The sequence below is a fragment of the Oncorhynchus mykiss genome, chromosome 25 (assembly GCF_057628025.1).
Source record: "Oncorhynchus mykiss isolate SJ-2025 chromosome 25, ASM5762802v1, whole genome shotgun sequence".
Taxonomy (NCBI): domain Eukaryota; kingdom Metazoa; phylum Chordata; class Actinopteri; order Salmoniformes; family Salmonidae; genus Oncorhynchus; species Oncorhynchus mykiss.
Window position 1 is genome coordinate 56544348 of NC_143046.1, and position 26556 is coordinate 56570903.

General features: G+C 44.2%; 1 protein-coding gene across 2 annotated transcripts in view; it reads left to right on the forward strand.

Annotated features, from left to right (window-relative positions):
- The window catches only part of LOC110505328 (kinesin-like protein KIF13B), an 81759-nt gene extending 55288 nt beyond the window's left edge, over positions 1-26471 (forward strand). The window contains exons 17-40 of one of the 2 annotated variants that reach the window (XM_021584502.3): positions 31-224; positions 434-722; positions 870-1032; positions 1164-1310; positions 3486-3635; positions 4027-4152; positions 5490-5663; positions 6027-6184; positions 6474-6606; positions 8462-8611; positions 9777-9806; positions 9904-10003; positions 10183-10309; positions 12163-12218; positions 12398-12522; positions 12694-12969; positions 13429-13581; positions 13883-13960; positions 14137-14187; positions 14354-14483; positions 15941-16074; positions 20560-20622; positions 20958-21657; positions 21858-26471. In XM_021584502.3, coding sequence (XP_021440177.3) covers positions 31-224; positions 434-722; positions 870-1032; positions 1164-1310; positions 3486-3635; positions 4027-4152; positions 5490-5663; positions 6027-6184; positions 6474-6606; positions 8462-8611; positions 9777-9806; positions 9904-10003; positions 10183-10309; positions 12163-12218; positions 12398-12522; positions 12694-12969; positions 13429-13581; positions 13883-13960; positions 14137-14187; positions 14354-14483; positions 15941-16074; positions 20560-20622; positions 20958-21657; positions 21858-22066 — 3916 coding nt within the window. In that variant the 3' untranslated portion in view covers positions 22067-26471. The remainder of the gene's footprint in view (positions 1-30; positions 225-433; positions 723-869; positions 1033-1163; positions 1311-3485; positions 3636-4026; positions 4153-5489; positions 5664-6026; positions 6185-6473; positions 6607-8461; positions 8612-9776; positions 9807-9903; positions 10004-10182; positions 10310-12162; positions 12219-12397; positions 12523-12693; positions 12970-13428; positions 13582-13882; positions 13961-14136; positions 14188-14353; positions 14484-15940; positions 16075-20559; positions 20623-20957; positions 21658-21857) is intronic. The other variant, XM_021584503.3, reaches the window with a different exon arrangement.
- Positions 26472-26556: the final 85 nt, after the last annotated feature.

Below are 26556 nucleotides of genomic sequence, written 5' to 3' on the forward strand. Positions count from 1 at the left end.
CATCCCTCTCTTCCCCTCTATCCCCCACAGGATCAACTTGCCTAAGCGGCGGTCGCGGGGTGGCGGTGAGGAAGAGGAGGGTGAGGGGGGCCCAATGAAGAACAGTGGCAGTAGTGAACAGCTGGAGGGGGACGGAGACACCAACAGTGAGGGGTCCTCCGAGGTCTCTTTCTCCTACGAGTTCGCCCAGACAGAGGTCATGATGAAGGCCCTGGGCAACAATGGTGAGTACACACACACACACACACACAGGTCCTTGTAAAACAACAATGAGAATGGAGGGAAAGGAGTAATATAAACGCCCTCAGAAACAAATGTGTTGATAATCATCGATTGACTACGCAACTACTGTCCGTCGCATCGCAATCACGATTGTTTGCTCATCCAAAAAACCCTTTCCTGATTGACCCTCGCCCCTGTCCGTCACCTTCAGACCCCATGCAGGCGGTGCTCCAGTCCCTAGAGAGGCAGCACGAGGAGGAGAAGCGCTCAGCGCTGGAGAGACAGAGGCTGATGTATGAACAGGAGCTGCAACAGCTGAGGAGACGGCTCCACCCGGACAGACAGTCTGTAGGACAGGCTGGCACGGCCCCCAGCCAATCACAGGGCCAGGCCGACAGGCCGGGACAGCCCCACTACCGCAGTCTGGAGAGACTCAGCATGGGAGGCATGTCCAACTCACCTAGTGCACAGAGCAGGCTGAGGCAGTGGAGTGAGGAGAGGTGAGTGGTGGGGGAGGGAGGGTGGAAATGTCTGTAAATGAGTGTTATTGTCAGTGATATTGACCGTTGTGGTGGTGATGTTAGTCTGTAGAGGCAGTGTTGACGTGTGTGTGTGTGATTTGAAAATGATGATGCTCTCCCCATCAGAGAGGCAGTGTTGACCCGGAGCCTACGTAAGCTGAGGGAGCAGATAGTGAGAGCTAACCTGCTGGTGCAGGAGGCTGGCTTCATAGCAGAGGAGCTGGACAAACGCACCGAGTACAGAGTCACCTTGCAGATACCTGCTGCTAACCTCAATGCCAACCGCAAGGTACACACACATGAGCATTAACACACACACCTGGTGCTATGTGCATCTTCTCTCTCTCTCACACTCATTCTCACACTCACATAAACACACATCTAACCCCCCACCCCCTCGCCGTTTCTCCGTCTTCACAGCGTGATGCAGTGCTGAGTGAGCCTGCGGTGCAGGTGAGGCGTAAGGGGAAAGGGAAACAGATCTGGGCTCTGGAGAAGATGGAGAACAGAATGGTGGACATGAGAGAACTCTACCAGGAGTGGAAGGACTACGACGACGACAACCCTGTGAGTTCAAACGACTTGTGTGTGTGTGTGTGTGTGTGTGTGTGTGGTCATGAGTTTGTTCGTGTTCTTAGGAAACTATGCAGTGTTTTTCTTTTTTCTGTATTATTTCTTACATTGTTACCCCAGGAAATCTTAAGTCTTATTACATACAGCCGGGAGGAACTATTGGATATAAGAGCAACGTCAACTTACCAACATTATGACCAGGAATACAACTTTACCGAAGAGGATACTCTGTTTGGCCCACCACCCAGGACAATAGATCGGATCCCAGCAGGCGACCCAAAACAACGACGCCACAGAAGGGACAGACGGCACGGTCTTCTGGTCAGGCTCTGTAGACGGGCACATCGCCCACCGCTCCCGAGTATACTACTCGCCGATGTCCAGTCTCTTGACAACAAGGTAGACGAAATCCGAGCAAGGGTTGCCTTCCAGAGAGACATCAGAGATTGTAATATTCTCTGTTTCATGGAAACGTGGCTCACACGGGATACGTTAGAGTCGGTACAGCCACCTGGTTTCTTCACGCATCATGCATCGCGCATCTTTCTGGTAAGAAGAAGGGCGGGGGTGTATGCCTTATGATTAACCAGTCGCGGTGTGATCATAACAACATACAGGACCATACATGACCACAATTCAATTTTTTTGCTCCCAGCCTATAGACAGAAACTAAAACAGGAAACACCCATGCTCAGGTCTGCTTCAAGATTGCTTCGATCACGTGGACTGGGATATGTTCCGGATAGCGTCAAACAACAACATTGATGTTTACGCTGATTCGGTGAGCAAGTTTATTAGCAAGTGCATCGGTGGTGATGTAACTACGGAGACGATTAAAATCTTCCCCAACCAGAAACCGTGGATTGATGGCAGCATTTGCGCAAAACTGACAGCGCGAACCACTGCTTTTAATTAGGGAAAGGCGACCGGAAACATGACGAATACAAACAGTGTAGCTATTCCCTCCGCAAGGCAATCAAACAAGCGCTAGTATAGAGACAAAGTAGAGTCGCAATTCAAAGGCTCAGACACGAGACGCATGTGGCAGGGTCTACAGTCAATCACGGACTACAAAAAGAAAACCAGCCCCGTCACGGACCCCGATGTGTTCTTGCTCCCAAACAAACTAAACAACTTCTTTGCTCGCTTTGAGGACAATACAGTGCCACTGACATGGCCCACTACCAAAACCTGCGGGCTCTCCTTCACTGCAGCCAACGTGAGCAAAACATTTAAATGTCTTAACCCTCGTAAGGCTGCCGGTCCAGACAGCATCCCCAGCCACGTCCTCAGAGCGTGCACAGACCAGCTGGCTGGTGTGTTTTTGGACATATTCAATCAATCCCTTTCCCAGTCTGCTGTTCCCACATGCTTCAAGAGGGCCACCATTATCCCTGTTCCCAAGAAAGCTAAGGTAACTTAGCTAAACGACTATCGCCTGTAGCACTCACTTCCGTCATCATGAAGTGCTTCTATCTCAAGGCCATCAGACTGTTAAACAGCCATCACTAACATTGAGTGGCTGCTGCCAACATACTGACTCAAATCTCTAGCTACTTTAATAATACAATTTTTAAATAAATGTATCACTAGTCACTTTAATCAATGCCACTTTATATAATGTTTACATACCCTACATTACTCATCTCATATGTATATACTGTACTCTATACCATCTACTGCATTTTGCCTATGCCGTTCGGCCATCGCTCATACATACATTTATATGTACATATTCTTATTAATTCCTTTACACTTGTGTGTAAAAGGTAGTTGTTGTGAAATTGTTAGATTACTTGTTAGATATTACTGCATGGTTGGAACGAGAAGCACAAGAATTTCGCTACACTCGCATTAACATCTGCTAACCATGTGTATGGGACAAATAAGATTTGATTTGTGTGTGTGTACGTGGTAAACCTTCAAGCCAGGCCAGTGTCAGTGTTGATGGAGTGTGTGATGGGGAGAGAACTTGGACTACAACGAAGACAAACCCTGAGAGACAAATCAGTGTTTTCGACAGCGTGATATCCAAATGGAGTGCATTTAGTAGTAATTGTTACTAGGCCATTCAGATATACACAAATGCTATGGAAAGTGGAAGGGCTCTATTTGGGAATGGACACATCGCTCATTTCTCTCCCCTCTCTCTCGCTCTGTCATCTGCAGGTGATGCGTTCCTACTTTAAGCGTGCCGACCCGTTCTTTGACGAGCAGGAGAATCACAGTCTGATAGGCGTGGCCAACGTCTTCCTGTCCTGTCTGTTCTATGACGTCAAGCTGCAGTACGCAGTACCCATCATCAACCAGAAGGGGGAGGTAAAGAGAGGCTTCAAGCACTACATAACACCAGGGTCGTGTTCATTAGGCACAGTGTAACGAGATGTTTTTGCAACGGAATTCGAAAATGAGCATTTCTCATTGGACAAGTCAAGGTAGTTCCTCCTTGTTCCAGTCCGTTTATTCCGTTAGTCGCCGAATGAATACGACCCTGTTTCTCAACCAGTGATGTCCAACTCTTGTGTTCCAGCCCAGCAGTGACACACCTGATAAAACAGATAGTTGTCTAGCTTGATGACTGCCCTGAGTCGATTGTTTGAAGGAACAAGGCGTCTTGGTGTTGTGCTAAAACGAAAGCCTCATTTTGTGGAACAGTGACGATGCAGCACAGAAAACTCCCCTTGTTATGAAATGATTGGTTTTCTTGTAGGTGGTTGGGAGATTACACGTTGAGGTGGTGAGAGTGGCGGGGGGGGTTGAGGACAGCATGGCTGGGGGAGAGGACAACGAGGCCAGCCCTGATGGAGAGGTGCAAGAGAGGAAACTGGTCTGCATGGTGAGTCTATTTCGGATAGGGAGACACTCGTACACACACACAGAAAAGTCCCTTTTTTAGATTGGTCTTCTGGCTCTCAAAAAAAGAGAAGGCAATATCAGACCTACCAACATGCATGCATTGTCCGTACCAGCTACGCAATTCCCTGTCCATGTAAGCAGGTACAAGATCCGAGTTAAAAGTATGCAGAAATGAATAGGGCCTGATTTTTTATTTTTTTATTTGTTATGTTTTTACATTTTAATAAAACATTTAAAAATCCACTGAGTAAATCTTAACATCCCAATTCTCGAGCTGCAACACACAGACATGTAAGGGGTTTTGTCAACAGACATGGAGATTAATACATCATTATTCGACGTAGCTGCCCCCTGTTTGTTGTGATGCTGAGTTTGCCGACTGTCAGCTGTACGTAAACACATGGCCAAAATCCCTTTTCGACTCCGTGTGTTGTGGGAAGGTGAACACTGATTGTTTCAAGCTAACGTTAGCGAACATAAGATGGACATTCAGTGGGCTCTAAAGTGCCAGCAGTTCACTCGCATTTGCTAGTGAAAGAAATGAAATGCAAATACAAATACGAAAAATGACCGGTCGCATTTCTGCGAGTGTGATATACATTTAATTCTGCATCCCATGATCCCATATTTTCCACGTAACATTACGAGGATCACGCAACCTGATTATGATCGACGTCACAAAAAGCTCCCTCAGTACAGACATGCTAAGTGCCCTCGTTACCAAGTAGGTTTCAACGATTGCCAGAGGAACTACCCTGATGCTCTGCTAGCTTCCAGGCAAATCTGTCTAGGAAATGAAATGAACATTTGAAGGTCTCCCAAAGATTTGTTCTCACCCACTGTTTCCTATCATAGCCTTTCCCTTTTTATTATGGGTAACATGTTTATTTGATACTGATGCTCTGCTTCAAACATTTTTCTTATCATAGAGTTTTTTTTTTTTTTTTAAATGATGGTGGATAAGACGTTTGTACATTTTGTACCTAAATAAATAACTTTTGAGTTTTTTTTATTTTATTAAACAAATAATGAAGGCCCTTTGTGTGTTCTTTCTCATTAGATCTTGTTAGGGACTTTTACCATATGTGTAAATGGAATGCTGTCAAGAAAAAAGTACTCCAACCTTTTAAAGACTAGATTTGGTACAATTCTAGAATTGCGATCAGACTCACAAACAGCCTGCGCACGAGTTGAATCTTCAATTTGCCGCGCGCATCTGGTACTCTAAAAGGCTGGACAGGGTTGGCAGGTCTGCAATATAATTTGCTTGTTCTCGCTTGAATCCTATTTAATAACCCCCCCCCCCCCCACCACCAGATCAAGATCCTGCAGGCGACAGGTCTCCCCCAGTACCTGTCCAATTATGTGTTCTGCCAGTACTCGTTCTGGGACCAGGCAGAACCCGTCATTGTGGCCCCAGAGGTGGACCCCTCCGCCTCGTCCCCCAGCAGCAAGGAACCGCACTGCATGGTGGTTTTCGACAGCTGCAAGGTATGACATTAAATGAAAAGTACTTGTATTGCCAAAGTAACAATGTTGAACAGTCCAACAGGACATAAAAGACATTTACATTTCAATCATGTTGCAGATAGCTTATGTAGCTCAGGATGAAACAGGTAGCCTGGTTAATCTAGTGAACGCAGCATTCAGTCTGGTTTAACCCCAACCCTTCCTATCTCCTTACAGCATGTGTATTGTTCCGCTGTAGTGTGTTAATGTAATGCTAACGCATCTATGTTCTTTCAGTGATGTTCTATGCTATTATTTCTGCCCTTTCAAATGCTGTTTTTCTTTCTCTCTATATCTCTCTCTATATATATATCTCTCATTTATATATATCTATCTATATATTAGGAGCTAGGTGTGGCAGTAACAGAAGAGTTTATAGAGTATCTGACAGAGGGGGCATTGGCCATCGAGGTGTACGGACACAGACAAGCAGACTCCGGCAGGAACCCTGCCCTCTGGGACCTCAGCATTATACAGGCCAAGACACGCACACTACGGGACAGGTACACACACACTACGGGACAGATACACACACACCCAAGGTATGGTGCACTGTATGGGTCAGCTATACACACACACAGGACAGGCACATAGTACAGACACACTACACACACACATGGTGGCTGCAAGACAGGTACGTAGGCTACTGGACAAGTACACACACACACACACACATACATACAGAGTGATGTAGCACAAAGTGACACCAACACATATACCAGAGGTTCCATTTCTACAAAAAAGCAACCTTGTAAATGACATATTATGTCCTGTGTCTGTCTCCACCTGCAGGTGGAGTGAGGTAACCCGTCGTCTGGAGATGTGGATCCAGGTGTTGGAGATCAACGAGAACGGAGACTTCATGCCTGTAGAGGTCATACCTGCCAGAGACGTACGCACCGGAGGCATTTTCCAACTACGACAGGTAGGTGTTACCTGTGTGTGTGTGATTTTTTTTCTTCATTTTCTCCTGCCAATGTAATGGTGTAATTTAGTTTATATCTATTCAGAACCCTATCTAAAACAATGTGTTTTTTTTCCTGTCAACGCAATTTTAAGTAAATATCTTTATTTTTTGTTTAATCAGCAATTCCAAGTTGTTCTTACCTCCGAAAATAGCATTTCATACAGGGCCTTCAGAAAGTATTCATACCCCTTGACATCTTCCAAATGTTGTTGTGTTATTGACTGAATTTTAAATTGATTAAATTGAAAAAATGTTGTCACTAGCCTACCCCATAATGTCAGTGGAATTAAGTTGTACATTATTTAATTTTTTACAATGTCTTGAGTCAGTAAGTATTCAAGCCCTTTGTTATAGCAAGCTTAAAAAAGTTCAGGAGTAAAGATTTTCTTATCAAGTCAAATAATCAATTGCAAAAAGCACTATTGCACTCTTAGTGTTCAACATGATTTTTGAATGACTACCTCATCTCTGTACCCCACACATACAATTATCTGTAAGGTCCCTCGGTTGAGCAGTGAATTTCAAACAGATTCAAAGACCAGAGAGGTTTTCCCAATGCTTCGCAAAGAAGAGCACCTATTGGCAGATGGGTAAAGATTTTAAAAAGCAGACATGAAATATCCCTTTGAAAATGGTGAAGTTATTAATTACACTTTGGGATGGTGTATCTATACACCCAGTCACTACAAAGATACAGGCGTCCTTCCTAACTCAGTTGCTAGTTACATTATAGTTACTCCACAATAGTAACCTAACTGACAGAGTGAAAAGAAAGAAGTCTGTACAGAATAAAAATATTCCAAATCATGCATCCTGTTTGCAACAAGGCACTAAAGTAAAACTGCAAAAAATGTTGCAAAGCAATTCACTTTTTGTCCTGAATAGAAAGTGTTATATTGGGGGCAAATCCAATACCACACATTACTGAGTACCACTCTCCATATTTTCAAGCATTGTGGTGGTTGCATCATGTTATGGGTATACTTATAATCGTTAAGAGCTGGGGAGTTTTTTTCGGGATTTTAAAGAAACGGAATGGAGCTAAGCACAGTCAAAATCCTAGAGGAAAACCTGGTTCAGTCTGCTTTCCACCAGACACTGAAAGATGAATTCACCTTTCAGCAGGACAATAACCTAAAACACAACGCCAAATCTACACTGGAGTTGCTTACCAAGAAGACGGTGAATGTTCCTGAGTCGCCGAGTTAGTTCTAACTTAAATCTACTTGAAAATATATGACAAGACCTGAAAATAGTTGTCTGGTAATGATCAACAACCAATTTGACAGAGCTTGAAGAATTTTGAAAATAATTATGGGGAAATGTTGCACAATCAAGGTGGGGAAAGCTCTTAGAGACTTACCCAGAAATACTCTTCTATTGACTCAGCGGTGTGAAAACGTCATGTAAATTAGATATTTCTGTATTTTATTTTCAATAAATTTGCTAACCTTTTTGAAAACATGTTGGGGTATTGTGTGTCGATGGGTAATAAAAAAAATATTTAATCCATTTTGAATTCAGGCTGTAACAACAATGTGCAATAAGGCACTGTACATCTACCATTGAAATGGACAAGCAACGTTCTCCCCACTGTTCTATATTCTGTTGATGCCATGTGTGTCACTCGGGGCTAGTCCAAAGGCATGTCATGGAAAGGGGCTTACCAAACAAAATGGCCAAAAGGACTAATTTGAGGTAGAAAGGAGCTCACTTTAATCCATTGTAGAGGATGCGAACAGGTGATTGACGTTAGAACTTCATATCTAATCTCTTCTTCCCTCTTATCCCTCTCCTTCACCCCCACCTACAGGGCCAGTCAAGGCGTCTGCAGGTGGAGGTGAGGTCCGTGCAGGATAGCGGCACCATGCCCCTGATAGCTGAGGTGCTGCTGGCCGTGTCAGTGGGCTGTGTGGAGATCAGACAGACTTGCCAGGCCAAGGCCAGCAACGAACCCGTACAGGTAACACACGAACACACATACATACAGTACCTGTCAAAAGTTTGGACACAATTACTCATTCCAGGGTTTTTCATTCTTTTTTACTATTTTCTACATTGTAGAATAATAGTAAAGACAAAGAGAAACGACAGACCATCATTACTTTAAGACAGAACTTTGAAAGCTTTTTCAAGTGCAGTCGCAAAAACAATCAAGATCTATGATGAAACTGACTTTCATGAGGACCGCCACAGGAAAGGAAGACCCAGAGTTACCTCTGCTGCAGAGGATAAGTTCATTAGAGTTACCAGCCTCAGAAATCGCAGCCAATATAAATGCTTCACAGAGTTCAAGTAACAGACACATTGCAACATCAACTGTTCAGAGGAGACTGTGTGAATCAGGCCTTCATGGTCAAATTGCTGCAAAGAAACCACTACTAAAGGACACCAATAATAAGAAGAGACTTTCTTGGGCCAAGAAACACAATCAATGGACATTAGACCGGTGGAAATCTGTCCTTTGGTCTGATGAGTCCAAATTTGCGATTTTTGGTTCCAACCGCCACAGCATTCTGCAGCGATGCGCCATCCCATCTGGTTTGCGCTTAGTGGGTCTATCATTTGTTTTTCAACAGGAAAATGTCCCAACGCACCTCCAGGCTGTGTAAGGGCTATTTGACCAAGAAGGAGAGTGATGGAGTGCTGCATCAGATGACCTGAACTCCACAATCACCTGACCTCAACCCAATTGAGATGGTTTGAGATGAGTTGGACCGCAGAATAGAAGAAAAAGCTGTAAACAAGTGCTCAGCATATGTGGGAACTACTTCAAGATTGTTGGAAAAGCATTCCAGGTGAAGCTGGTTGAGAGAAGAGTGTGCAAAGCTGTCATCAAGGCAAAGGGTGGCTACTTTGAAGAATCTAAAATATATTTAGATTTTTTTAACACTTTTTTGGTTACTACATGATTCCATATTTGTTATTTCATAGTTTCGATGTCTTCACTATTAATTCTACAATGTAGAAAATAGTAAAAAATAAATAAAACCCTTGAATGAGTAGATGTCCAAACTTTTGAGTGGTACTGTATACACATACATTACTATACTGGAAGAAAGAATGGCTGCCATTTACGAAAGTGTTTTGAACTAATACTATTGTGTATTTTGTTGTTTGTCCCACAGGTGGAAGGTGATGAGATGGACAGCTATCAGGTAAATAACATTAGATTATCTCTACTGAGAGACAGATCGCGGGACAACCGGCTTCTGGTGCTATATCTGATTGGTTGGTGTGTGTTCTGTCCAATAGGAGCGTGATCTGGAGCGTCTGCGTCACCAGTGGCTAACGGCTCTCACCAAGAGACAGGAGTATCTGGACCAACACCTTCAGACCTTGGTCAGCAAGCCAGGTAACACACACACACAACAGTCAATGTGTAGTGGAGGAAGTACTGTATACGTTTGGGCGGCAGGTCAAAGGGCACAGGAAATGAGGTAGAGGAAGTGGTGGCAGAAAACACATTCCTCTGATTGCCTACACATCTGTGTGGCATTGAGGAAGAAAGACATTGTTGTGCTCCCTCTACAGAAAAGACAGAGGAGGATATGGAGAGGGAGGCCCAGCTTTTGGAATGGCGTCTTACTCTGACCGAGGAGAGGAACGCGGTAATGGTGCCTTCAGCCGGCAGCGGCATCCCCGGAGCTCCCGCAGAGTGGTGAGAGAGACAGGGAATGTGCGTGTGTGTGTGTGAGTGTGTCAGTGTGTGTGAGTGTGTGTGTGAGTGTGCGAGTGTGTGAGTGTGTGAGTGTGCATGTGTGTGAGTGTGCGTGTGTGTGAGTGAGTGTGCGTTTGCAAGAGAGATGGATATACAGTGCCTTGCGAAAGTATTCGGCCCCCTTGAACTTTGCGACCTTTTGCCACATTTCAGGCTTCAAACATAAAGATATAAAACTGTGTATTTTTTTGTGAAGAATCAACAACAAGTGGGACACAATCATGAAGTGGAACGACATTTATTGGATATTTCAAACTTTTTTAACAAATCAAAAACTGAAAAATTGGGCGTGCAAAATTATTCAGCCCCCTTAAGTTAATACTTTGTAGCGCCACCTTTTGCTGCGATTACAGCTGTAAGTCGCTTGGGGTATGTCTCTATCAGTTTTGCACATCGAGAGACTGACATTTTTTCCCATTCCTCCTTGCAAAACAGCTCGAGCTCAGTGAGGTTGGATGGAGAGCATTTGTGAACAGCAGTTTTCAGTTCTTTCCATAGATTCTCGATTGGATTCAGGTCTGGACTTTGACTTGGCCATTCTAACACCTGGATATGTTTATTTTTGAACCATTCCATTGTAGATTTTGCTTTATGTTTTGGATCATTGTCTTGTTGGAAGACAAATCTCCGTCCCAGTCTCAGGTCTTTTGCAGACTCCATCAGGTTTTCTTCCAGAATGGTCCTGTATTTGGCTCCATCCATCTTCCCATCAATTTTAACCATCTTCCCTGTCCCTGCTGAAGAAAAGCAGGCCCAAACCATGATGCTGCCACCACCATGTTTGACAGTGGGGATGGTGTGTTCAGCTGTGTTGCTTTTACGCCAAACATAACGTTTTGCATTGTTGCCAAAAAGTTCAATTTTGGTTTCATCTGACCAGAGCACCTTCTTCCACATGTTTGGTGTGTCTCCCAGGTGGCTTGTGGCAAACTTTAAACGACACTTTTTATGGATATCTTTAAGAAATGGCTTTCTTCTTGCCACTCTTCCATAAAGGCCAGATTTGTGCAATATACGACTGATTGTTGTCCTATGGACAGAGTCTCCCACCTCAGCTGTAGATCTCTGCAGTTCATCCAGAGTGATCATGGGCCTCTTGGCTGCATCTCTGAACAGTCTTCTCCTTGTATGAGCTGAAAGTTTAGAGGGACGGCCAGGTCTTGGTAGATTTGCAGTGGTCTGATACTCCTTCCATTTCAATATTATCGCTTGCACAGTGCTCCTTGGGATGTTTAAAGCTTGGGAAATCTTTTTGTATCCAAATCCGGCTTTAAACTTCTTCACAACAGTATCTCGGACCTGCCTGGTGTGTTCCTTGTTCTTCATGCTTTTAACGGACCTCTGAGACTATCACAGTGCAGGTGCATTTATACGGAGACTTGATTACACACAGGTGGATTGTATTTATCCTCATTAGTCATTTAGGTCAACATTGGATCATTCAGAGATCCTCACTGAACTTCTGGAGAGAGTTTGCTGCACTGAAAGTAAAGGGGCTGAATAATTTTGCACGTCCAATTTTTCAGTTTTTGATTTGTTAAAAAAGTTTGAAATATCCAATAAATGTCGTTCCACTTCATGATTGTGTCCCACTTGTTGTTGATTCTTCACAAAAAAATACAGTTTTATATCTTTATGTTTGAAGCCTGAAATGTGGCAAAAGGTCGCAAAGTTCAAGGGGGCCGAATACTTTCGCAAGGCACTGTAGATGTAGATGGTTCAAACAGTTTTCCTATGGGAAATGTCCATATTATTCAACAAGTGTCTTTGGTCATGTTTCTTTGTTCCTCCAGGGTCCCCCTACCTGGAATGGAGACCCACACCCCTGTGCTTTTCCTGGACCTTAGTGGTAAGTTCTTTCTCTACTCTTCTTTTCTTCGTTCTCTCTCTTCTGACTGTTCTAGAGTAACATTACGTCAATCATTGAAAACATCACGTTCATTCAGCTAGCACCGCATGTCTTTCTCTTACCCTCTCTTTTCTCATTCTCTCTCTCTCCCTCTTGCTCTCCCCCCCCGCTCTCTCCAGCGGATGATTTCAGTTCCCAGGAGGCATTGGAGGTCCCGGAGGCAGGCGGTTGGGACGCCACTCTGAGCGGAGAGGATGAGGACGACTTCTTCGACCTGCAGATCGTCAAACACTATGATGGAGAGGTAGGCACCAGGTCCTATTCATTAGGGCACACCGTATCTTTTTTTTTGCAATGGAAAACCAAAAGCGTTTTTCATTGGGAAAATCCAAGTAATCACTCTCTGTTTGTCGTCTCTCTTCCATATGATCCCTAATGAACACAACCCTGCTCCTCCCCATCCCCTCTCCACTAGGTAAAAGCTGAGGCGTCATGGGACTCCACAGTGCACGAGTGTCCCCAGCTGAGCCGCGGCGGAGCGTGGCCAGAGCAGAGGGTGTATCTGACGGTACGTTGCGTGGTGCAGCTCAGCCACCCGGCCGACATGCAGCTGGTGCTGAGGAAACGGATCTGTGTCAACCTGAACCCGGGCAGACAGGGCTTCGCCCAGAACCTCCTGAAGAGGATGTCCACACGCTCCACCATCCCCGGCTGCGGGGTCACCTTCGAGGTGGTCTCCAACATTCCCGGGGTGAGCCATACACAGGAAATGTTGTGATTTCTAGTCAGTTACCATGGCTCTTTTTTTGTACAAACTTACTACAATCACTAGCTCTCAGCTGTTTAAAAATCTGTCCTTTCCTCGCATTCTCCTTCAGTGCACGGAGCCAACCTAATGATGCCCTTGGCTTCCACCATATTGTTTTCCTTTGTCAAGTAATGTATTTTAATACAGTACAATAATAATCTATACCATTTCGCTTTTGTCTGAAGCGTCTTAGTCATGTGTGCGTACATCTTACGAAGGGGTGGTCCCGGGAATGGAACCCACACTCCTGGTGTTGCAAGCACCATGCTCTACCAACTGAGCTGACCAGTGCCGATGAAGGGGAGGAGATTAGGAGGGGACCGATATTTTAGCAATTGAGATCCTGCGTCTTTTTGGCAGCTCTACTAACTCTCCCAGGTCTTTCTCTCCCGTCTCTCTCAGGACGCACAGGGTTCAGAGGACAGGGAGATGTTGGCTCGTCTAGCTGCCAGCGCCGAGAACCCCAAGTCGGCCGACAACGAGGCGGCCATCGAGAAATACCTCCGCAGTGTCCTGGCTGTGGAGAACATCCTCACTCTGGACCGACTACGACAGGTACACACTTACACACTGAGGATGGACTGTGTTCAATGTCTGGGTTGAGTTTGACATTTTTTTCAGTGTTTATAAGTTTAACCTGCTAAATAGTTGCAAACATTTCAAGTACTTGTATTCAATTACTATTAAACCAATAGAAACCTTGAATGGAGTACTCGAGCCCATCCCCACTACACACTAGGACCATCTACATAACACTTAACATTTCTGTTGGTCCATCGCAGGACAATTCAGTACGGTTGCTGCTATTGCATGTTCCTGGTTTTGACTGTGTTTAATCGTGTGTGTGTGTGTATAGGAGGTGGCGGTGAAGGAGCACCTGGCAGGCAAAGGGAAAGGCAACAGACGCAGTCTCAGCTCCCCCAGTGTACACAGGGTAAATGGCACATTCTCTCTACAAAAGTCATGTCTGTTGGGGTACTGGGTCCTTGGTATATTTATTTATTTAATAGGTTTAGGCAGCAGAGGTCTGCCTAATTACATTTTCTTTTTCCTTCCTTCCTTCCTTCCTTCCTTCCTTCCTTCCTTCCTCCCTCTCTTTCTCTTGTTCAGCTCTCTGGCAGCAGACAGGACCTGTCCTCTACCTGCAATCTGGAAAACAAGGTGATTATTCAACCCTGTTGAAGCTATACAACTGTTAGTGTTCAAACTGAACAAATACAGAGCCCAAATTACATGGATCAATCCCCACATCTTTTAATTCTCTCTCCCCCTTCCGCCCGTTCCCTCGCTCTTTCTCTGCTGTTCTTTTCTCTCTTCTCTCCTCCAGAGTCGCTGGGAGAGCCAGCAGGACATCTTCATCACCTCGCCCCAGTTCAGCCGGACTCTGCCTCGCCCCTCGCCCTCCTCCTCCCCACCCACCATGCCCCCACAGAACCAGAGCCAGGACTCAGACCAAGGTAAGGCCCTGACTCCTCCCTCTACACCACTGCTCTACCCTCCCCTCTCGCCCCTCTCCTCTCTGTCTTTCTCCCCCTGAGACTGCTCTGTTAACTGGCTGACTCTACCTCAGTCTTGACATTCACTCTCTCTGTTCTCCTATCATCCTTCTCTTTTCTGTGCAGTAGACCTCTGGTGTGATTCCATCTCTGTCCTGTGTTTTAATTCGTGCGTGTGTTCGTGCCATGGTTTCTTTGAATCGGTAATCTGCAAACGTGGAGCGGATATTCTCCGCTGCTGGCCGGATCTCCAGGCGACCATCGCATGAGCCTGAAACCACAGACTGGCCAAACTCGTGTTTCTAAAAATGAATTCAAAGGCGCAAAGTCATTTTTTGTTCATTTGTATTTAATTCTAAGTAAGTCACAGCCTATATGTGCAATTTACAGACTATAATGATTTAATACAACTAAATGTTGTTTAAATGCTGAGAGCTTTATGTCCCTACCAGCCTGTTTTGTCGCACTCGCAAATGCTTCACAATGTATATCTTGGAAGGCTTGAAATAATATAGCCTAAATAATTCATTAGGCTCCCTGTCTGGCTCCTGACCTATTTAGAGTGCTTATATTCTGTTTAATATGACATGTAGCTTATTTGAAATGATGTACACTTCTTACATTCACCTCTTCATGTTTATTCCAATCATTTTCATTCAAATCCATATGGTTTGGTTTCAATACTTCAAAACCAAATGGAAGGTCCAGGTAGTCACAAAAATAGATGGGTGTCGGTTAAATTGTGATTTTAATGGATAGAGCCAATTTGGAGCTGCAGTTTTTTTCCCCTGTGATCGCTGAGTTTTTTTTGCCGGGGCGCTCCATGAGCGATGAGAAGGATTTCCAACTGCTCAACTCCGCTCACGTGCTCTGCTCCCAAGTGGGTGGGACTACGCCCTCCCAGGGCCACCCATGGCTGTGCCCCTGCCCAGTCATGTGAAATCCATAGATTAGGGCCTAATGAATTTACTTAAATGGACTGATTTCCCTAATATGAACTGTAATTCAGAAAACTCTTTTGAAATTGTTGCATGTTGCTTTATATATATTTTCAGTATAGTTACCTACCTGCCCTAATGGCTGTGGCCAATGAGAATTAATCATTCAGATTAATTTGCAATCTTCATGATTATAATATGTTAGTACGTGGTAAAATCATCTTTATTTTATTATGTTCCATTATTTAAATGTATTTTTTGTCATCTCTCTGACCTGGTCCAGCCATGTTTTATTTTTTTTGTAATTTCCCGGGCTTGCTTTTCAACTTCCTGTCTTAATCTCTCGCACCTCCCCCACCTTCCAAACCTTCTCTTGCCCTTGCTCTTTTCCTCCTGCTCCTCTCTTTCTTCTCCTCCCCTATCTTTTCTTCCTGCCCCTCACCCTCTCTTTTCCTCCTCCCTCACCGGTTCTCCCCTCAGGTCGTTCAGGGCTTGCTGCCTCTTATCTTTCAGTCAAAGCCCTGGTGCCGCAGATGCCCAAGCTACTCAAGTCCCTGTTCCCTGCCCGCGAGGACAAGAAGGAGCCCCTGCGCCCCTCGCCCCACTCTCTACAGGTAGGGCTCACACACACCCCACTGACCTTAGGTAACCAAGTGACATTTGAACTATCACCAATGGTCACCCCCCTCAGCTGATTCAAATCATCAAAGCATGATGAGTTAGTTATTTGGTATAACGTGCACCCAGGTGGCGTGGGGGGCTATGACCGAGTTGGGAAACCCTTTTGTAACCCCACTGAAGCCTTTCCCATTTTCTGGGATTCCCCCAAATAAACCAACCCATGTTTCTAGCCACAACACCAATCAGTAACTGTGAGCCCAGAGAAAATGTATGGTTGCTGTGGGTCTATACTCCACTGTAGTTCAGTCTCCTCATCCTCTGACTCCCAAATGAGTGCTTAAATCCATGCCTTCTTTTCAATGTAGCCTATTTTTCCTTTTTTTTTCTCTCCCCATAATATGACATGATGATTTGCTCAAGTCATCCATCAGCCATTTTACCAGGTGCTGCTATCACAATAAGGCCTATCATTATCTGCATTTGAGTGGAATGGAGTAAAGTGGAGATGGTTTTTAGAGCATTCGGAGGAAATTGTGTCTAAAATAGTGAATGTTACGTTCAGCTTCCAGCAGAGCTGACAAAACACACTCTTGTGTTACAGGTTATAAGACGAGCTACTCTCAGAGAGACACTGCTCGATACACTGCAGCTCTGAAATGATTCCCACCTGACACTTGTGATTTAGAGTTGTTTTACACAGTGGGAGACGGGCACACCTGGGGTGGTGAAGCTGGGGGTAGAGTGATCTGGAGCTGTCTATTGGGATTATGGTCATTATTACACTGTGATACAATGGCTTCTAACAGCCTACCAATCAGCTCTAAACAAACTCTTGAAAAAAAAGCTGTTTGACCAGATACAATGCTATGTCTCTGTGAACAAATTAACAACAGGCTTTCAGTATGCTTATAGAGAAGAGCACTAAACATGCACTGCACTGACACAAATGGCTGAAAAAAGACTTCAGTGCAGCCTTTCATATTATTGACCATAATCTGTTATTGGAAACATGTCTGTGTTATGGCTTTATATCCTTGGTTGAGAGCTATTTATCCAATAGAACACAGTGGGGTTTTTTTTCAATGGAAGCTTCTGTAAAGTGTGGTATTCCGCAAGGCTGCTTTCTTGGCCCTTTACTGTTCTCTATTTTTACTAATGACCCACCGCTAGCATTAAACAAGGTGTTGCAGTCAGTTTTGGAATGGGTGGGTAGTAATAAACTAGTCCTGAACATATCTGAAACTAAAAGCATTGTATTTGGTACAAATCATTCCCTAAGTTCTAGAGCTGAATCTTGTAATAAGTGACGTGGCTGTTGAAGAGAATACACTTCTTGGTTTCACCTTAGACTGTACATTTGTAAATTGTCATGGTCAAGGCATATTGATTAAATTGTTGTAAAGATGGGGAGAGGACTGTCTGTGATTAAAAGATTTTCAGCATTTTTAACACCTCAGTTGACCAAACAAGTCCTGCCAGCTCAAGTGTTATCTAATCTTGACTTCTACCCAGTGATTTGGTCAAGTGCTGCAAAGAATGACATTGAAAAGCTACAGCTGGCCCAGAACAGAGCAGCACATCTTGCCTTTCAATGTCAGTCTCTCTTGGCTCAAAGTAGAGGAGAGATTGACTGCATCAATTCTTGTGTGAAAAATTGTGTTGAAGATACCAAATTGTCTGTATATAGCTCTGACAGACATACTTAACCCACCAGACATAAAATCTCAGAGCCAGAAGTTGTGAAAGTGGTCCCCGAAAATTGCGTACTACATCACATATGTGCAGATGTGTGCACCCTGTCATTGCTCTCTCTCTCTGGCTCTGCTGTGTATTTCTTGCTACCTGTCACTCAATTGGCGAGAGATTGATTATCATTGGCTGGAACATGAAATGGCCCACTTGGGGGGGAATGTAGGGAAAATGGCGCAGCACAGCTTCCAGAAAACAGTCTTTCAAACTAGGGATTTCGTAGGTAATTGAGATAAAACAGTAATTCTACTCAGATTATGGATGTATGAAGTACACATTGACACATCCAGCCCTAAGCTGGACATTTGAAACATACTAGTTGTCAAAGTACCGGAGCATGTCTTTAAGGCGTATGTACACTTTATGTACAAAAGTATGTGGACACCCCTTCAAATTAGTGGATTCTGCTATTTCAGCCACACCCGTTGCTGACAGGTGTATAATATTGAGCAAACAGCCATGCAAACTCCATAGACAAACATTGGAATGGCCTTAATGAAGAGCTCAGTGACTTTCAACATGGCATCCTATGAAAGGATGCCACCTTTCCAACAAGTCAGTTTGTCAAATGTCTGCCCTGCTAGAGCTGCCCCGGTCAACTGTAAGTGTTGTTATTGTGAAGTGGAAATGTCTAGGAGCAACATCGGCTCAGCCGTGAAGTGGTAGGCCACACAAGCTCACAGAACGCGGGACCGCCAAGTGCTGCATTTCAATGTAAGGTATAAGGAAAGAGTATAGAAGTCTATGGCTTTGTCCCAATAATCTTTCCTGCCATGATTTGAAATGACCAGTATTACCATTTAGTCCATACCTTGACCGATCCATTGCTTTTAGACCTGTTATATTTGGCGCATGTGACAAATAACATTTTATTTGATTTTCTGAATTGCGTAGTGCATAAAAAATTGTCTGTCCTCGGTTGCAACACTCACTACCGAGTTCCAAACTGCCTCTGGAAGCAACGTCAGCACAATAACTATTCGTCGGGAGCTTCATGAAATGGGTTTCCATGGCCAAGCAGCCGCACACAAGCCTAAGATCCCCATGCCCAATGCCAAGTGTCAGCTTGAGTGGTGTAAAGCTCACCACCATTGGACTCTGGAGCAGTGGAAACGCATTCTCTGGAGTGATGAATCATGCTTCACCATCTGGCAATCCAACGGATGAATCTGGGTTTGGCGGATGCCAGGAGAACGAATGCATAATGCCAACTGTAAAGTTTGGTGGATGAGGAATAATGGTCTGGGGCTGTTTTTCATGGTCGGGCTAGGTCCGTTAGTTCCAGTGAAGGGAAATCTTAACGCTACAGCATACAATGACATTCTAGACGATTCTGTGCCAGGCCTAATTACCCAACATCAGTGCCCGACCTCACTAATGCTCTCTTGGCTGAATGGAAGCTAGTCCCCCGCAGCAATATTCCAACATCTAGTGGAAAGCCTTCCCAGAAGAATGGAGGCTGTTATGGCAGCAAAAGGGGACCCAACTCCATATGAATGCCCATGATTTTGTAATGAGATTTTTGAAGAGCAGGCCACATACTTTTGATAGTGTAATGTGCAGTAATGTAACTCTGCTTGTCTATGTATTTAAATATATGTAAATTCGAAAGTATTTTTGTTTGTAATGTCTTTTTCGTGGTGTCGGACCCCAGGAAGGCAAGCTGTCGCTAATGGCGATCCCAATAAAAATCTAAATGTTAGCTTCAATGGAGGTAAAATGTGAAAGGTTTAACACAGAAGGCGAACTACTACTCCCTACATCTCTCCAAGAATTTGGTTCTTTCCCCATCTTCTCGAGCTGTCTAGTGTTATAATGGCGCCTCGTAAGCATTGCTCTAAGGCAGGGCTGTCAAACTCATTCCATTGGGGGCCCTAGTGTCTGCTGGTTTTTGGCTTGTCCTTTCAATTAAAACCTAGACAACCAGGTGAGGGGGGAAGCAAAAGCCCTCAGAGACTCGGCCCTTCCGTCGAATGAGTTTCACACACGTGCTCTAAGGTAGTGCAGGGTTTCCTAAACTCGGTCCTGGCCCGCCGGTGCACATTTAGTTTTGTGTCCAGCTGATTCAAATAACCAACTCATCATCAAGCTTTGATTATTTCAATTAGGTGTGTAGTGCTGGGGCAAAGGGGGGCCAGGACCAGGACCAAGTTTGGGAAACCCTGAGGTAGAGGAACATAAAAACAATTGGACAGAAAATAATTGTACATCTCTTTCCAATAATTATTTTTTATTTTTTAGCTGGAACAATTGTCTAAGTGGATGAACAACATGAGCGGTTTACATAGCGAAGTGATTTCTTACATCACCTGTCTGTAAAGTAGTTGATGGGTTGCTTATTTAATACCATGTCTATAGCCTATACAGTAAAGTCTAACGTTGCTGAACACTATGTTGGTCTAGCCCAGCCAAGCTTGCTGTTTAATTTCCATATAGACAAGATGTATTGCCAATGCAGTAAGATGTAGCAATGCTGTGGTTCCACTTCTGTTAACGCTGCATTTGTTAGTCACGCTTTAAAGACCGATAACACCACAATGGATTAAAAAAATATTCTGTATGGATTAAAACCATTTTTGTGAAGAGCCGAATATAATCGGCTGAGCTTTTTGGATTTTATATTAAACTCTTAGTCGAGTATAATGTGAAAGAATACTTATGTATTTCATTGAAGTGTTTCTTCTTTCCCATTGAACAGAGTTGTGTTTCTCTCTCTCTCTTCCTGGCAGCACATGCCTCGTATCATCATGCAGACGACAGGGCCTGAAGACAGCAGGATCCGGATAGAACCGGTAAGTTCCAGTCTATTTGTAGTTAGTTTAGACATCAGTCTAGTTTGAGTTGGTTAGAGATTTACAACCATTCTTCAGGCTGAGACAGTATATTGACCATATAAATAGAGTGAGTGAATTATATTTCTGTGGTATTGACTGTAATATGAAGCTATGGTTGGTAGTAAGCTAGTGGATCTGAGAATCTCATTACGAGGATGATGGTGGTGGTCGAGGTGGTAACGATAGGCAGGCAGTATGATGTCATGGTTTGCTCCGGTCAGTCTTGAGTTGGGTTGAATAATTCTTAAATCCCTGTCTGAGGTGTGATTGCCATTGCCGTCAATTCCCCGTAGGTTGCTATGGTAGCGAGGACAGCCCTGATCCCGGCCCTGACCAATGACAGGTGGTCGGAGTCTCCTGAAGCCACTCCTGTTCCGTCCTCCCAGCATGACCCGCATGACTACCCCCTCAGCCCCATCAGCGAGGCCTCCAGTGGCTACTTCTCCACTAGCGTTTCCTCTGCAACCCTGTCCGAGGTTTCTGCCGGCGGCGACCACCCCACCACCCCCCTCCATCCATCCTCCTCCCTCACCCTCCTAGAGGCAGGGGTGAGGCTGAAGGGGAGTAGTGCTCCTGAAACTACATTACCCAGAACCCATCTGCAGCAGCGAGCTGACCGGAACGGTGTTACTGCTGCATCTCCTCAGTACGAAAACAAAATGGCCACCACCGGTCCCGGCTCCAACGTCAACAGCGTGGTGACAGGCAACAAGCCCTTCTCAGTGCAGAGGGTGTGCACGTCGGACCTGAAGTCGTTGCAGGAGCGTGTCCTTGGGGAGGAGGAGGGAGGAAGAGGAGGACAAGGGAGTCTGGAGAGGTTGGAGATCATCCTGGACAATGAGGACCGCGGTCGCGACTTCGTTTTGCCTGACTGGCTGAGAGAAGGGGCGTGCGTGTCGGTGGGAGCCAATAAGGGCGGGACGGTGCGCTACGTGGGCAACACGAAGTTCGCAGAGGGCGTATGGGTCGGGGTGGAGCTCGACTCGCCCTCAGGTGTGTGTTTACTGTTCACAAAGGAATCGCATGACTTAACATAATGACATCATAAGCAATGGAATTTAAGGAAGTAACCTGAAAACGTAGAGGGCCCTGTCCTTGTCCGTATGCATACACATCAAAGTAGGCAGTGTTTAGGAAATTCAAAGTACTAAACCTTATTCCCTCCTCTTTCTCCTTCCTTCCCCTCTCTCCAGGTAAGAACGACGGCTCCGTAGGCGGGCACCACTACTTCCGCTGTAACCCTGGTTACGGCGTCCTGGTGCGTCCCGACCGAGTGTTCAGACGGGACCGTTCCACCAAATGGAACCTGGAGAATCGCCGCAGTGGCGAGTGCTACCAACCCGTTTTACGGGGAGAGTCCACTAACAGGAGAGGGGAGAACCGCAAGTCCTGGAGCAGTTGAACTGGAGAGAAACAGGCCTGGGTGGGAGAGACTTTTAATCCTCACACCACTTTGTCTCCTGGCTCGGATCAACTAGAAAACCCACACATTCTTTTTATCCTGTTTCTAAGCCTCTGTCTCCCTCAGACTCCTATCAATTTCTCCCTAACTATGCAATACTACCACATCTAATGTAACAACGGTCCCTGTCCCCTACCCACCATCCACCCACAGCTTGGCAACACTACATCAGTACTGTGCCCTCTCCTGGCCAAGAGATGCTAGGCTGGGTTTCTGTGTCAGCACTTTGTGACATCTGCTGATATAAAAAGGGCTTTATGAATACATTTGATGAATACAGGCTGATCCTGTGTTGGCTTGACTGGCCATGCATCTGTCTCACTACAGGGAAACACCCATAGGGATCTGTCTGGATTCATTTCAATAGGGAAGACTTTTACTCAACCTGCTCCTGGTGCGCTGTCTCCCTATCTGGACGCAGCACTGTTGGCGCCCCCTGTGGCATGGATTGGGCACAGCACCTGAATGGTTCCACAGCACCTGAAGTGTGACTATACAGAGTGCTGCTGTCTGTATGAAGTGAATCACGGGGCGACCAATGGAGAATGTTTCTTCTCGGGCCAAGGTTCAGGATCCATAGTGATGACATAACTTTTTCTGATGTCATCAAACTGGTCACCTCAAGAATCCTTCTGAACGAATGAGGCTCTATTCCACCAGACTTGGACTGGAACCCCCGACCCCTCTTTTTCAATGGAACTGTCCATTTTACACACACCCCTCTTTTTCAATGGAACTGTCCCCGTTTACTAATTTACTAAAAAGTTACTATATCCGTTTCCCACATGTGGAGTCATTTATCTGAAATGATTGATTCTTCCAGAATGTGCCTTCATGATGAGTTTATTTTTCGTTGTAATATATTTGTTAGTGGGTTTTATTAGATTTTCACCCTCTGTTGAACTTTGATGAGAATGCCTTGTGTAAGGTGATCTCAGGGACTGCAGAGTGGACATGAACGTGTATGTGGGTGCGCCTGTGTGTGTGTTTTAGAAGTTTGGCCCTTAAAGGCCGAATTTACCCATGGCAATGTTGTACAGTGGACAAAAAAACTGTGTGTGTGTGTGCATGTTTTCGGCTAATCTGAAAGGTGAAGCATCGTTGTTATGATGACGTGGTTTTAAATTGTAAGTGGAGAAGTAGGTTGAAAGATGGTTCCATTATGAGAAGAAGCCCAGTGTGCAAAATTGGTCAAAAATACATATTTTGCTCATAGGGAGGAGATTTTGCACAGTAGAGGTTTATCCCTAGTTTGGTGGTGACTCTAGTGATCTGTGTTAGAAGAAATGGGTGCCTATGGTTTTAGAACTGTTTGAGGAAGTAGCAGTGGCATATATGTATGGTGTGTGTGCTGGACTGTACTGCTGGTGTTGTGTAACGTTGTATCAATGTTTAACGTCATGTAACGTGTGGAGCGGAAGTTGGATGGAAGCTGGTCTTTGATTTGTGTTTGGGGGAACATCTCTTCTACGCATGCGCTCACCTGTTATTTTTAGATACAGATCTGTAAATGGGGTCTGAAATGTACGTACTGACTCAATGACTTTGGGAGATGAAGGGAATCAAGAATGTGGAAGCATATTATTTTTTTTAAAATATAGTTTCAAAGCTTTAGGAGCAAATTTGTTTGAATGCAAATTCCAGGTTGAGAGTTGAAGGATGTGTAATGAGGGACACTATGGAGTTTTAATTTATGTTTAATTGATCCCTCGTAAATAATTTTCATTAGACAGCAGTTTCATTAAAAGAAACTGTGCGCTCTCACCTAGTGAGCTGAGTCACAAGCTCTGACAGGACTCAATGTGTGTTAAAGGGAAACTTCACCCAAATTCCAACATTACACATTGGTTTCCTCACCCTGTAAGCAGTCTATGGACAAGGCATGACAACAACCCATGCTTTAATCCCATATTAGCATTCTTTGCACATATCCAAATCATCAGTATCTACAATTGCTTGTGAAACTCAATAAAGTCTCTTATAAAATGTTATGTACATGATGCGCAACAAACGCTCTTATCGATCCCATGACTTGAATGGAATTTGTGCCACAAATGCTAACATGTGGAAACGGTGCCAGGGAAACTAAACCAAAGCATGGATTGCTGTCATACCTTGTTTCCTCACCCTGTAACCAGTCTATGAACAATGTCATTTTGTTATGACTATACCTTTTAACACTAGTCCATTCAGCAAGCATAAATGATCTATCTGTAAGATATACCCCGTCGCCCCAACGCTATGCCATTTAAGAAAGGTCTAAATTTGCTATGACATATATATATTGTAATGGTTGACATATGCCTTTATCATGTGAAAAAGACTAAGCCTTTTAAATTATACTGAAAAACATTGATTGCACAAGTAATTCTATGAGGAATGATGCTGCTATAGCAACTGTAATATAACTGTAAAGTGATCTGATCATTGGTATTATAAGTCCTTATCGGGAGTTAATCTTGATTATAGTCTTGATTTTTAGCCTTAAACACCACTTGAGATGGGACCGAGTAAGGAGGAGTTGTCAATGGGCCGATGACTGGCCAGTTGGGAGATATAGTCTAGTAGATGGAATGAGCAAGTGTTTTATTTGTCATGGTTGCCTTAAGTACTTTACCCGATTCGCTCAGACCCATTACGTTGCTGTTAGCAGAGCTAGGGTGTTTTTTTTAAGTTGTTTGTCATGGTTGAGTTGGTGTCGAGCTTTTAACCGAGTGATCATCATTGTGCTAATATAAGGAATGGAATTGAGTTTGAGGGTATGTGCGTGTCGTACAGTAGATGTGTGTTATATGAAGATTGTGAGAGCAGGTAGGTTGTGTTTAGACAGGCAGCCCAATTCTAATCTTTTTTTCCCACTAATTGGTATTTTGACCAATCAGATCAGCTCTGAAAATGAAAAAGATCAGAATTTGGCTGCCTGTGTAAACGCAGCCATAGTGTATTGGATGGATTTGGCCTCAGTTTTGTCGTGTCCACACTTCTTTGCACAGAGACCGAAAAGTGGTTAAGATCACTTTAGGCTTATCTAGTTCTTTATTTCCGTGCCTCGCTCTTTCTTTCTCTCATACTCTCTCATCAGGAAGTCAGAGACACACAAGTAGCTCTGATTCAAACCCATTTCATTATTCAGTAGCTTTTACCGGTTTGTATTTCCAACTGTTAGTTCTTTAACGAGATGTGGAGTTTCCTAGTTCAGACTAGCACGTGTCATAAGTACTTCATTTCATCATCATGGACGCGCTCAGAACCACGTTTTCTATTGAGTTTGACTGTTAGACTGTCTATACTTGATTAAGGATATATCCATAGTTACCGTATCATTCCACAGAAGGCATGCTCTGTGTTTTAAAGAATAAGCAAGGCCCGGGGGGGGGATTTCAAGAGTATATTTGTTTATCTTCCTTTCCAATATATACATATCCTATATCTCTCTATCTATGGCAACACAGGCTCAGAGCAATATGACACCTGCCTTTACGTGGCCTTCAGTCAGTCTTCACGTCAATCTGTCTGTCCCTCTCTGGGTTTAATAACTAAAAACCTCCATCTTCGGCTTTCTCCAGACTACCAAGTCTGGCAAGGCGAGAATCCATAACTAGAAACCTGTGTAATATTAGACTGTTCCTTCACACTACATTTGGCTTGTCCATAGCCAGCAGTGGACCACAAACTACCACTGTACAAAGTCGGGCGCTGGCCAATGTGCCAATGGAAGCTCATGTCAGTAGAGGATTCTAATGGGGAACTTGTCTGTTTTCCCTAACACAGACATCAACTAGAGTAGCGCCTCTTTACCCCCAACTCTCACCGGCAACATTCCATTTCTGTGCTGAGCTCCCATCGCTCAGGTGTTCAACACTAAAGCGGTAAGGGACAGAAATGGAATTGGGCCGGATCTTCAGACTGTTTGTGCAACTCTTCTTCTACAACGGTTGCTTCTGAAATGGCACCCTATAGTATTATATTCCTGTAGTGCATAGAGAATAGGGTGCCATTTTAGACATACTGACTGACCTGAGACCAGCTCTGGTCTGTGCCTCGTCCTGGAGTCTTGAGTTATCAATAATAGTCCTCACTGATTTGCGTATCTGATTCTGTTCTGCCAGTTGTCATGAAGTGTATTATTTCACTATATCTGTGGGAGCGAATGGGTGTATGTATGTATGTGTATATATAAAGACTTAAAAATCTGGGCACAAGTTTGGATTTTGATTAATTTAATTCTCTGCTGAAATCCAAAGAATAATCATTTATTATAATGCATTTATAATTTTCTTTTTTATTGTCTGGACAATTATCTCCCTGTAAAGGAAAGAATAAAAAAAAAATGAATTGATTTACAGATTTGTATCATCTGCAGGTTTTTTTTACGAGACTAATCTTCCATCATTAAGTGCAGAATGCTAATTTGAGCTTCTGATGCCAAT